Here is a 13226-nt window from a genome sequence, read left to right as displayed (position 1 = left end):
AGACCGAAAGGAGCTATTGAAATGTTTTAATTAACAGAACATAGCACACCCCTAGAAACATTTATGAAGTAGCTACTGTTCTGAAAACTTGTACAAATTTCACTATGCTCAAATCAGAACATGAAATGAATGCATGAAACCAAAAACTAAAATTACCTTTGCTAAGATTGCACTACAAAATATTAATCTTTTGGTAAACAGCGTCTCCTTGTGGCTCAAAAAGGAGTTTGAGGGCTACAATTAACTTCAAATAAACTTGCAAGGAGCTTAACAGATCTTGATTTGTGAAATGGTTTTATTATTACAGTAATACACAGACATGGACAAGACCGACATTGATAAAACAAAATATGAATCAGTAGATGAGCCATTGCTCGATCTCCAATCAAGAGCAGCAAAACATTTACAAAGCGATATTCATCAGGAAGAGCACGTTTAGATTTGTTGTTTAAAAATCTAAACTACAGTACAGCAATAAAGACAAGGACAGACATGCAGTTCAACTCAGCCCTTCTGGACTTTTGCGATTAGCTCATCACAAAGATTGGTGAGTTCTTCCGTCTCTTTTACCTGAGGGGACAGGAAAAAAGCAAGAAGGGAAAATCTGATAAGAGCAAAACCTTCCTGAACAAATTATGCCAAAAAACCCTGATAGAGGCAGCCTCATGGACTTCAGACTGAGGTGGACTTACTTTCTGGTCAAGGCTGTTCTCCAGTGACTGGGCCTTTAGCTGCTCCCTGCGCAGCTGGGCCTGAAGTGCAGAGACCTCCGACTTTAGTTTGGAGCGAACCTCTGCAATTTCTCCATTCGCCCTGAAAAAAAATATATATATGTAATATTCAGCCAAGTGAGACTACACAAAGGCCAGCAACAATACACAATTCTGTAACCGGCTGTACTTTGCACAAAAAAGTATAGTTTGAGTCTTACAGGCCAATTTTCTGCTCTGCATGGGCTTTCAGGGTCTGGTAGCGCTGCTCCTCCTTCTTGATCCTAGCCAGGTAATCTTCAGCACATTTCTTCAGCATCTCTTCATTCTTAGTGGCACACACATTTAAAACCAAAAGTCATGAGGTTGGCAAAGCAAAGTCATAGACCTACATCAATTCAGCATCATCCTTCACAACAATGTTACTTTCCTGCACCAAAGTGTTTTGCGCAATCATGTGTCATAGCAAGATTTTATCCTGTATTTTAAGCCTCCTCCAGAAATGATAATTACACCAAAAATGAACGCAATTGTCTGAGGATGGTGCTGGACCATAAAAAGGGGACAGGTCTGTGAAAAACCTTTCATATAAATGGTTCAGATTTAGGCATGCCACATGGTTGCACAAAACACAGGGCCCTATGCATAGGTCATGACATCCTTTTTAATTCCAACCTTTTTGTAACCCTCGATGGCCTCTTTGTACTTGTCCAGTCTCTTGAAGAGATCAGAGAAGGACCTCTCCATGGTGTTCAGGTCCTGTGATACCTGCTCCTTCTCCTGCAAGACTTTAGTGATCTCAGCCTGGGCCATCTCCTTCTCCTTTTGTTTATCAGCTGCAGGAAACAATGACAAGTTGTACATTTTACATTAAACATTTTTGAATACCCTTCATTTTCATCTTGAACATTGGACAATTTCCTTTACTACAACCTACCCAATATCTGAGCAATTGTGGCTTCAAATTCAGACATGATTTTCCTGCAAAAACAAAAAGCAGAGAAACCAACAGTTAAACTTGTTAAGAGGTCTGAAATGAGAATCAGTGACCAAAGACTAGCTTCAATGCTTATTGCTTACCCCATTTCATGATTATCCCAAGATATCTTGTCATGCTTTGCCTTCCATTCATCTTCCTGTTCCTTTGCCTATAAAAAGAAACCATTATAAATGAAAATGATCATGACTGGATTGAAGGGGATGAGGAAAACAAACACCTACTTCTTTCTGGATCTTGGCAACGGCAGCATCCATGTCTTGCTGACTGTATTTAAGCACCTCTATGATGTTATCCTCAGTGTTGGCTGGTTGGGGGAAAGTTGAGGCCAGATTCATAGGGGAATTTTGCACGAGAGTCCGAGGACCAACAACCTGAACCTAAAAGAGAGAAGACATCCATTTAACAGTTTTCCCACATTACTTAGCTTTACTATATTATAGTAGGATCTTTGAGGAGTACTGCGGTAACTTACAGGTGGTGGGACATCAAGAAGTTTGGGATCGACAGATTTCAGTCCATTCACCTCCTCCTTGGCTCCAGTCTTCTGGGTATCCACACTAAAACCACATTGACAGAAACCTCCCTCAGACTTGGCGCAAACACCTTGATATTCACCTTTGAATTGCAAACTCATTTAAGATACACAAACTAGAGATCAAGTATCCTCTCAATTCTAGGCAAATTAAAATCTTATTTGCAACTATAACATTTTAAGATGAACGCACAAGGCATTTGTCCCCCCCCCCACCCCAGTTAGATGGGTAAAACAAAACCATGTGATTATGACCAAAAGAGTAAAGTACCGTGAAGCAAAGGGAGCAGGTTGAGGGAGGTTGTTGAGTCCTGTTGGGCCGCCAGACTTCTTGGGGCTCTCTCTCATGAGGGGGTCAAATTTGAGGTACAGAGATTGTTTCCTCAGTGCTGACTCCTTGAACTGAATATAAAGGATAAATAATTAGAGGAAGCCCAAAATGTAAACAAACAGGAATGAAAGAGATATACAGTGGGGAGAACAAGTATTTGATACACTGCCAATTTTGCAGGTTTTCCTACTTACAAAGCATGTAGAGTTCTGTAATTTTTATCATAGGTACACTTCAACTGTGAGAGACGGAATCTAAAACAAACATCCAGAAAATCACATTGTATGATTTTTAAGTAATTCATTTGCATTTTATTGCATGACATAAGTATTTGATACATCAGAAAAGCAGAACTTAATATTTGGTACAGAAACCTTTGTTTGCAATTACAGAGATCATACGTTTCCTGTAGGTCTTGACCAGGTTTGCACACACTGCAGCAGGGATTTTGGCCCACTCCTCCATACAGACCTTCTCCAGATCCTTCAGGTTTCGGGGCTGTCGCTGGGCAATACAGACTTTCAGCTCCCTCCAAAGATTTTCTATTGGGTTCAGGTCTGGAGACTGGCTAGGCCACTCCAGGACCTTGAGATGCTTCTTACGGAGCCACTCCTTAGTTGCCCTGGCTGTGTGTTTCGGGTCGTTGTCATGCTGGAAGACCCAGCCACAACCCATCTTCAATGCTTTTACTGAGGGAAGGAAGTTGTTGGCCAAGATCTCGTGATACATGGCCCCATCCATCCTCCCCTCAATACGGTGCAGTCGTCCTGTCCCCTTTGCAGAAAAGCATCCCCAAAGAATGATGTTTCCACCTCCATGCTTCACGGTTGGGATGGTGTTCTTGGGGTTGTACTCATCCTTCTTCTTCCTCCAAACACAGCAAGTGGAGTTTAGACCAAAAAGCTCTATTTTTGCCTCATCAGACCACATTACCTTCTCCCATTCCTCCTCTGGATCATCCAGATGGTCATTGGCAAACTTCAGACGGGCCTGGAAATGCGCTGACTTGAGCAGGGGGACCTTGCGTGCGCTGCAGGATTTTTATCCATGACGGCGTAGTGTGTTACTAATGGTTTTCTTTGAGACTGTGGTCCCAGCTCTCTTCAGGTCATTGACCAGGTCCTGCCATGTAGTTCTGGGCTGATCCCTCACCTTCCTCATGATCATTGATGCCCCACGAGGTGAGATCTTGCATGGAGCCCCAGACCGAGGTTGATTGACTGTCATCTTGAACTTCTTCCATTTTCTAATAATTGCGCCAACAGTTGTTGCCTTCTCACCAAGCTGCTTGCCTATTGTCCTGTAGCCCATCCCAGCCTTGTGCAGGTCTACAATTTTATCCCAGATGTCCTTACACAGCTCTCTGGTCTTGGCCATTGTGGAGAGGTTGGAGTCTGTTTGATTGAGTGTGTGGACAGGTGTCTTTTATACAGGTAACGAGTTCAAACAGGTGCAGTTAATACAGGTAATGAGTGGAGAACAGGAGGGCTTCTTAAAGAAAAACTAACAGGTCTGTGAGAGCCGGAATTCTTACTGGTTGGTAGGTGATCAAATACTTATGTCATGCAACAAAATGCAAATTCATTACTTAAAAATCATACAATGTGATTTTCTGGATTTTTGTTTCAGATTCCGTCTTTCACAGTTGAAGTGTACCTATGATAAAAATGACAGACCTCTACATGCTTTGTAAGTAGGAAAACCTGCAAAATCGGCAGTATCAAATACTTGTTCTCCCCACTGTATCTATACATACAAACGTTTGGACACCTACTCATTCAAGGGTTTTTCTTTATTTTTACTATTTTCTATGTAGAATAATAGTGAAGACATCAAAACTATGAAATAACACATGGAATCATGTAGTAACCCAAAAAGTGTTAAACAAATCAATATATTTGAGATTCTTCAAATAGCCACCCTTTGCCTTGATGCCAAATGTGCAAAACTGTCATTATCTCAACCAGCTTCATGAGGTAGTCACCTGGAATGCATTTCAATTAACAGGTGTGCCTTGTTAAAAGTTAATTTGTGGAATTTCTTTCCTTCTTAATGCGTTTGAGCCAATCAGTTGTGTTGTGACAGGGTAGGGGGGTATACAGAAGATAGCCCTATTTGGTGAAAGACCAAGTCCATATTATGGCAAGTACAGCTCAAATAAGCAAAGAGAAACGACAGTCCATCATTACTTTAAGACATGAAGGTCAGTCAATACGGAACATTTCAAGAACTTTGAACGTTTCTTCAAGTGCAGTCACAAAAACCATCAAGCGCTTTGATGAAACTGGCTCTCATGAGGACCTCCACAGGAAAGGAAGACCCAGAGTTACATCTGCTGCAGAGGATAAGTTCATTAGGTGGTGTGATGGTGCTTTACTGGTGACACTGTCAGTGATTTATTTAGAATTCAAGGCACACTTAACCAGCATGGCTACCACAGTATTCTGCAGCGATACGCCATCCCATCTGGTTTGCGCTTAGTGGGACTATCATTAGTTTTTCAACAGGACAATGACCCGAAACACACCTCCAGGCTGTGTAAGGGCTATTTGACCAAGAAGGAGTGTGATGAGTGCTGCATCAGATGACCTGGCCTCCACAATCCCCTGACCTTAACCCAATTGAGATGGTTTGGGATGAGTTGGACCGCAGAGTGAAAGAAAAGCAGCCAACATGTGCTCAGCATATGTGGGAACTCCTTCAAGACTGTTGGAAAAGCATTCCTCATGAAGCTGGTTGAGAGAATGCCAAGATGTGCAAAGCTGTCATCAAGGCAAAGGGTGGCTACGTTGAAGAATCTAAAATATATTTTGATTTGTTTAACACTTTTGGTTACTACATGATTCCATGTGTTATTTCATAGTTTTGATATCTTCACTATTATTCTACAATGTAGAAAATAGTGAAAATAAAGAAAAACCCTTGAATGAGTAGGTGTCAAAATGTTTGACTGGTACTGTATATAAAAGATAAATCACTTACATTGCTGGACCCAAACTGCTCCAGGTAGTCCATCTGTCCGTCAAAGTCACTTGCCATGACTGGAGAGAAAGGGGGATAAGTGTTAGTAAAAAAGCTAGTCAAGTCGACATTACCTTTCTGCATCTTTTGACTATGTCCCCTATCCTCCCGGCCAGCTCGGTCCCCTCCTTCTGCTCCGTGGCTTTACGACTCATTGCGAGCTCACAGAAGAGGGCTCCGGGCAGCCGAGCGGAAATGGAGGAAAACTAGACTCCCTGCGGACCTGTCATCTTTTCATTCCCTTCTCTCTACATTCTCTTCCTCTGTTTCCGCTGCTAAAGCCACTTTCTACCACTAAATTTCAAGCCTCTGCCTCTAACCCTAGGAAGCTCTTTGCCACCTTCTCCTCCCTGCTGAATCCTCCTGCCTCTCTGTGGATGACTTCGTCAACCATTTTGAAAAGAAGGTTGACGACATCCGATCCTCATTTATTAAGTCAAATGACACCGCTGGTCCCGCTCACACTGCCCTACCCTATGGTTTGACTTCTTTCTCCCCTCTCTCTCTCTCCAGATGAAATCTTGCGACTTGTGACGGCCGGCCGCCCAACAACCTGCCCGCTTGACCCTATCCCCTCCTCTCTTCTCCAGACCATTTCCGGAGACCTTCTCCCTTACCTCACCCTTGACCGCTGGCCATGTCCCTTCCGTCTTCAAGAGAGCAAGAGTTGCACCCCTCCTCAAAAAACCTACACTCAATCCCTCCGATGTCAACAACTACAGACCAGTATCCCTTTCTTTTCTCTCCAAAACTCTTGAGCGTGCCGTCTCTAGCCAACTCTCCTGCTATCTCTCTCAGAATTACCTTCTTGATCCAAACCAGTCAGGTTTCAAGACTGGTCATTCAATTGAGACTGCTCTTCTCTGTGTCAGGGAGGCTCTCCGCACTGCTATAGCTATCTCTCTCTCCTCTGCGCTTATCCTAGACCGGCAGGTAGCTTAGTGGTTAAGAGCGTTGTGCCAGTAACCGAAAGGTCGCTGGTTCTAATCCCCGAGCCGACTAGGTGAAAAAATCTGTCGATGTGCCCTTAAGCAAGGCACTTAACCCTAATTGCTCCTGTAAGTCGCTCTGGATAAGAGCGTCTGCTAAATGACTAAAATGTAAATGTAAATGTATCCGCTGCCTTTGATACTGTGAACCATCAGATCCTCCTCTCCACCCTCTCCGAGTTGGGCATCTCCGGCGCTGCTCACTCTTGGATTGCGTCCTACCCGACAGGTCGCTCCTACCAGGTGGCGTGGCAAGAATCTGTCTCCGCACCACGTGCTCTCACCACTGGTGTCCCCCAGGGCTCAGTTCTAGGCCCTCTCCTATTCTCTCTATACACCAAGTCCCTGGCTCTGTCATATCCTCACATGGTCTCTCCTATCATTGCTACACAGACGACACAGTTAATTTTCTCCTTTCCCCCTTTTGATAACCAGGTGGCGAATTGCATCTCTGCATGTCTGGCAGACATATCAGTGTGGATGTCGGATCACCACCTCAAGCTGAACCTCGGCAAGACGGAGCTGCTCTTCCTCCTGGGGAAGGACTGTCCGCTCCATGATCTCGCCATCACGGTTGACAACTCCATTGTGTCCTCCTCCCAGAGTGCAAAGAACGTGACCCAGGCGTGACCCTGGACAACACCCTGTCGTTCTCCGCTAACATCAAAGCGGTGACCCGATCCTGCAGGTTCATGCTCTACAACATTCGCAGAGTACGACCCTACCTTACACAGAAAGTGGCACAGGTCCTAATCCAGGCACTTGTCATCTCCCGTCTGGATTACTGCAACTCGCTGTTGGCTGGGCTCCCTGCCTGTGCCATTAAACCCCTAAAACTTATCCAGAACGCCTCAGCCAGTCTGGTGTTCGACCTTCCCAAGTTCTCTCATGTCACCCCGCTCCTCCGCACACGCCACTGGCTTCCAGTTGAGGCTCGCATCTACTACAAGACCATGGCGCTTGCCTACGGAGCTGTGAGGGGAACGGCACCTCCTTACCTTCAGGCTCTGATCAGACCATACACCCAAATGAGGGCACTACGTTCATCCACCTCTGGCCTGCTAGCTCTCCTACCTCTACGAAAGCACAGTTCCCGCTCAGCCCAGTCAAAGCTATTCGCTGCTCTGGCACCCCAATGGTGGAACAAGCTCCCCCACGACGCCAGGACAGCGGAGTCACTGACCACCTTCCGGAGACACTTGAAACCCTACCTCTTTAAGGAATACCTGGAATAGTATAAAGTAATCCTTCTACCCCACCCCATAACAAGTGGTTGTCCCACTGGCTATCATAAGTTGAATGCACCAATTTGTAGGTCGCTCTGGATAAGAGCGTCTGCTAAATGATGTAAATGTACAGCAACTAACATGCATGCCTCAAGTTATTTGACTTACATGTTTTTCCAGGAACAAACTCCTCATTAAATTCTGACATGCCATTCTGTGGGTTCTGCTCAAATTGGCAGAGTTTGAAGGGTTCTAGAGTGCTCAGTGAAGGTTGGTCAGGTTTAGTTGGAGGTTCCTGCTCTTTGCCAGACGAAGGATCCTGAACTTCATAAGACTCCATCTGAAGCTGCTGATCCTGTGGAATGTTGTCCTACGATTGGAGAATGAATGTCACCCAAGTAGTCACTACAATCAATATACAGCTTTGGCTAGTTTTAAAAAGGCTTACAATTCCTTCTCTTGTGGCAGAAAGATCAGGTTCAGTCCTTGAGATTTTGTCTCCAGCACTAGGAAGAACACTGAAAATAGAGTCACCACCAGTTAATGGAGTGGTGCAGCTAAATTTAAGTTATATATTTTTATACAGCACTCACAACCAAACTGATTATGCTTTAAATATAAATCAAGACTTCCTTTAATCAATTAATTTGAGATAATATTAAAGTGGCAGCAAAGTGAACATGAACTTACGATGGCCATGGTGCAGTTTCTTTCTGAACAGGCTCTGCCACTTTATCAGGGGAGGCAGACACCCTGACTGAGGTTGGTGCCTTGGCCTCTGGACTGGATTTCACCTTACAGACTATAGAGTCACTCATTCTTGCATTTGTACCAAATGGATTGAAGTGTGGGTCATCAAACTTTTCAAAGTTGTACGCGCCTTTTGGAACAGGAATATCAGAATCAGTACTGACCGCTGGCTTCACTGGAGATTCCTTAGATAGAGCAGGTTCTTTCTTTTCTTCAGGTACTGCCTTTTTCTCTGTCGGCTTAACACCAGGAGGCCTTTTGCCAAACCTTTTGGGAAGAGGCTTACGCTTGATCTCTCCGCCATCATCGAAATTGAACTCAAGTTTCACTGGGCCGGCATTGGGAGCGGCCTCACCCGGCTGAGGCATGAAGTCTTCAGCGGGCTGGCTCGTCTCCTTGGGAGCAAGTGACAATGGTGCAATAGCTCGCATCTCTGGCTGGACAGGTGCCTCTACAACTGGCTGAGCCACCTGAACCATGGCTGCTGGTCCCATTTCCTTCACCGCAGGCTCTTCAACTTCCACCTCTGGAGGAGGGTCATTGCATGGCAGCTTTCTTCCAAGTACGGGCGAATTCTGAATTTTGGAGGCTCCTGTTTGGAAAGGGTTGACTGAATCAAGGTCGTCAAAATCAAATATGTAAGAACCTTTGGGCAGCAGAGGAGTCTCCTCGGTGATGGCCACAGTTTCCATGACTGTAGAGGAAATGGGGACAGCTTGATCTGGGTCAACTGATGAATGTACAGTCTTGTCCTCATCAGCGTTGGATAACTCGATGGCTGGGTCCTTAGTCATGGTGATCACACTGCTATCTGTTGAGCGCATATCGGCTGAGATGTCAGCAAGAGAATTATCCAGTGATGGCATGAACGGGAGTGTCTCATCCGGTGCCGTTTCAATCTTGTCAAAATCCTCTAATATCTTCTCATGAGAAACTGCCTCAATTACATTAGGTTCACTCAGATCAGTAGCCTTGGGGGTTTCAACTAGTTCACTGGGCCTTGCTGGAGAGAGGACCATTTTACCAGACCCTTGGAAGGGATTGATGAAATCAAGGTTATCAAAATCCAGCTGATAACCTCCTTTACTCTGAATTGGCATGTTATCATCAGGATAGGATGACACATCTGTGAAGTCCGCAGTAAAACAAGTCAAAATCAAGTCAACATTTTATGGTTGAAATAATTAATGGTGACATAAAGCGGCTTCGGGTAATGAATCTTGAACCTTTAGTCAAATGCTTTACCTGATATTGGCGCATCAACAGGCACATTGATTTTCTGAGGCAACACCCTGTAAAAATACAAGAGGTTGATTAGCCTACAATCTCTCAACTTGATACCAGATTATGAATCATCATGCCAATGTGACGTACAGCTACAGCCTTTTTTAAAGTATATGCTTACACTTCAGGTGTTGTAAGCTGCAAAGACTCCAGGGCTTTCGTACAGTCATTCAGGCTTGCCATCTTGAGAGACTTTGTTGGTGATACTATTCTCTTAGTGTGAGGGTCTCTTCTTGGAGTCTGAAAACCAACCTGAATGAAAAAACCAAAAGGTTATCTGAAAACAAAATGTTCTATTCAAACAATCAAATAAAAATATATGTAATGGGTAAACCTAACCTGGTTAAATTGTTGCTTGCATATCGAGTGAACAACTTTCTTTTTATACAGTTTACTCTCCGTGAGTAAACACCTCTACAAAAAATGTTGGGTGTGCGTCAGCTCATGCTTTTTACTAGACTATTCAAACAGTCAAGCATAGGTCCTCATAATAACACGATTATTTTACAGATTATTCTGGAACATTATAAACTACCTTCCCTCCCTTTGCTATAGTTTTGTTGGACAGGTTCTCTGCCTGAGACTGGCGAAGGATGGATGGCCTCCCAGTCGGCTGATCCAAGGAAAAGATGTCACAACTTGTCTCTGTATTGCTGTGCTTTCTTCCAGGGCAGATCCCACGATTCTCATCGTTAACAGCAGTAGAACTCATCCTATGAAGAGAGGCACACAGAAGTGAGTGAGCTGAAGCAATAGTTGGCCACACCCAGTAGACAGCTGGGCACACTGATAAGACTGAGCGAAGCACGTCACACAGACGTCACTTACACTGCCTGCAGTCCAGACAGAAGCCCATTCAATCTAATTGATGAAGTCCATATCTGAGCTCTAGATATACACCCCCTCAAGGTTGTATCTAGCTATACAGTGTACAAAACATTAAGAACACCTTCCTAATATAGCGTAGCACCCCTTTTGTCCTCAGAACAGCCTCAATTCATTAAGGCATGGACTCTACAAGGTGTCGAAAGCATTCCATAGGGATGCTGGCCCATGTTGACTCCAATGCTTCCCACAGTTGTGTCAAATTGGCTGATGTCCTTTGGATGGTGGAACATTCTTGATACACACCAAAATTGTTGCGCGTGAAAAGCCCAGCAGCGTTACAGTTCTTGACACACTCAAACTGGTTCGCCTAGCACCTACTACCATAGCCGGTTCAAAGGCACTTCAATCTTTTGTCTTGCCCATTCACCCTCTGAATGGCACACATACACAATCCATGTCTCAAGGCTTTAAAATCCTTCTTTAACCCGTCTCTTCCTCTTCATCTACGCTGATTGAAGTAGATTTAACAGGTGACATCAATAAGGGATGATAGCTTTCACCTGGTCAGTCTGTCATGAAAAGACCAGGTATTCCTAAAGTTTTGTACACTCAGTGTATGTGTAGTGTGCACGGTTGGATCCTTGTTGACAATGGCTACATGTAAACATCACCAACCCCTAGAAGTCTGAATGTGCAATTAATTTGGAGAGAAAATGTGAAAGGGTCACATGCTACCAGTTGGGAGAAATAGCTATACATCAGGCCACAAAGCGTTGTCGGTCATTCAAACAAGTTTGTTTACTGACATTTCAATTGATAGCCGAGGTCTAGGCTACATTTATATTACCAGATTCTGAATTGTAGACATGACAACACTTCATGGCTTGCCAAGAATGATGGGGTGCCGAGTTGGTGACAATGTGTACAAGCAATTTACCCACTATGTCCTCACACCATAATGTGGCCTGCAGTTCCAGGGCTTGTCACTTCTCCCTACACTGGATGGATCCGCCTGGACTGCCAAAGAGCACACCCAATCTGCAAAGCCCATTTGGAATCATTCAGAGTTTGGCTAAATGAATTTTCCATGGTGCATAGCCAACTAAACTAAGTTACCGTGACTGCAGCATTTTTGTGGATGGTCCGGCTGAACATTTAACTAATACAGTAAGGTTTGGAGCAATGCCATAAGTTTTACGCTTACTTGTTGAAGTGAAATAATGTCTGAAATAATGTGGTCAGCGCATTAATAATGGCAATCGCATACCAGCTATCGTTAGCTAGCTAGTAAGCTAACAACGAACAATTCAAATGAATCTTGTTCACGTTAGGTACCTAGTAACGTTCGCTAGCTATTCATCAGCACGTTTGCCAATACCAATTAACCGTAGACAGCTAGCGGACGTTGTCAGCTGATGGTTAGATTGACACCAACCATCAATAACTCAGCAAAATAACGTTAACTAACATAATTACCTAGCGAGGCAGTTTATCCTAATATAAATGACCAGTTTATATTATACCGTATTGATCCCAGTACGTGACATGGGAGGGAACTTGCTCTCGAGAACACAAGGCCAGGGCATTAACAAGGGAACGTTAACTAGTTAGCGTCTATGAATGGGCTAGTAGGAGGGAACTAAAGTCAGTTAGCTGGTTAACTTTATGTAATTTAGGTAGCTAGCCAACGTTAAGTAAATCGCTAGCGTCAGGCTACATGAAGAGATGCATCAAATTAACGAAGACATTTTGCGCAATAGACCAAGTCAGAGGAACAATTAAAAAGCAGCCAAATAGCTACATACCTCAATCAAGGAGTCGGATAAACATAAAATAATGTATCTTGTCGGCAACGAACTCCACACACAGTTTACTTTTTCGAAATCGGCTTGCTAAGCAAGTGGCCAGTAGATTTCGAATTTAAACGCCTCGATTTGCACCAATTAAATAGACAGAAAATCTCAAACATGGGGCGGAGCTTCTTACGAATTAGCCAATAGCGTTGCATGACTTGACACGACCAGCAAACATAAAACCAAAGTAAATTGCTAGTCGAGACAAATACGATTTAAAACAGTATTTGTAGGAGCGCGTTTGATGCCAATTTTATTATAGGAGAGTGTACATTTTACTACACGACGGGGACAAGAGTATTTATGCTGTCTGTTCAGTAATGGAAAAGGATATACTTTGCAGCCTCTGCTTTAGGAGAGGGAGAGAATGAAATGAAAGAGTGCATTTGGAAAGTATTCAGACCCCACATTTTGTTACAATACAGCCTTATTCTAAAATTTATTAAATAAATAAAAATCTACACACTGTCAAAGTTGCGTCAATTCAAATCTGGCATTAGGAACAAAAGAGGTCAACACGACTTCTAAGATATACTAGTTATTTTAATTAATGCAAAAACCTTCAATGGTAAATATGATGTTTCGTATATACTGGCTCTTTGAAATACCTCGCAGGGCACTTCAGAGAACTAATCCATTGTTTCAGATTCAATACTCAAATACTCTGACAGAGAGAGTTTCCCACCTCTCTGCTGACCAATT

The 13226-nt window shown here is 43.7% G+C and overlaps 1 protein-coding gene across 4 annotated transcripts; it reads right to left on the bottom strand.

Moving 5' to 3' along the window:
* Positions 1-277: 277 nt before the first annotated feature.
* On the bottom strand, positions 278-12588 carry LOC121539338 (transforming acidic coiled-coil-containing protein 3). 4 transcript variants are annotated; one of them, XM_041847753.2, is made up of 19 exons: positions 12477-12588; positions 11609-11709; positions 10379-10556; positions 10183-10257; positions 9965-10095; positions 9805-9851; positions 8500-9685; positions 8258-8327; positions 7978-8179; positions 5556-5614; positions 2514-2644; positions 2183-2267; positions 1932-2087; positions 1791-1858; positions 1648-1691; positions 1386-1546; positions 932-1038; positions 693-813; positions 278-570 (listed from the first exon to the last, which is right to left on the bottom strand). In XM_041847753.2, exons 3-19 carry the CDS (start codon positions 10553-10555, stop codon positions 505-507), a joined length of 2886 nt encoding a protein of 961 aa, XP_041703687.1. In that variant the 5' UTR covers position 10556; positions 11609-11709; positions 12477-12588; the 3' UTR covers positions 278-504. The 4 variants fall into 4 exon arrangements, with proteins under 4 accessions (XP_041703687.1, XP_041703688.1, XP_041703685.1 ...); XM_041847754.2 differs by having other exon boundaries at positions 11613-11709; XM_041847751.1 differs by lacking the exon at positions 11609-11709 and having other exon boundaries at positions 12477-12587.
* Between the last annotated feature and the right edge of the window lie 638 nt (positions 12589-13226).

This window comes from Coregonus clupeaformis, chromosome 25 (genome assembly GCF_020615455.1).
Source record: "Coregonus clupeaformis isolate EN_2021a chromosome 25, ASM2061545v1, whole genome shotgun sequence".
Taxonomy (NCBI): Eukaryota; Metazoa; Chordata; class Actinopteri; order Salmoniformes; family Salmonidae; genus Coregonus; species Coregonus clupeaformis.
The sequence above is the reverse complement of the archived record's forward strand: the minus strand, read 5'-3'. Positions and strand labels throughout refer to the sequence as shown.

Excerpts from the sequence above, each read along its gene's own strand:
- LOC121539338 (XM_041847753.2), bottom strand. The coding sequence starts at position 10,555 with ATGAGTTCTACTGCTGTTAACGATGAGAATCGTGGGATCTGCCCTGGA. Across the intron at positions 10,258-10,378 it reads CTATAGCAAAGGGAGGGAAG|AGGTGTTTACTCACGGAGAG; the intron begins GTAGTTTATAAT and ends CATTTTTTGTAG. Across the intron at positions 9,686-9,804 it reads TGTTGATGCGCCAATATCAG|ATGTGTCATCCTATCCTGAT; the intron begins GTAAAGCATTTG and ends CGGACTTCACAG.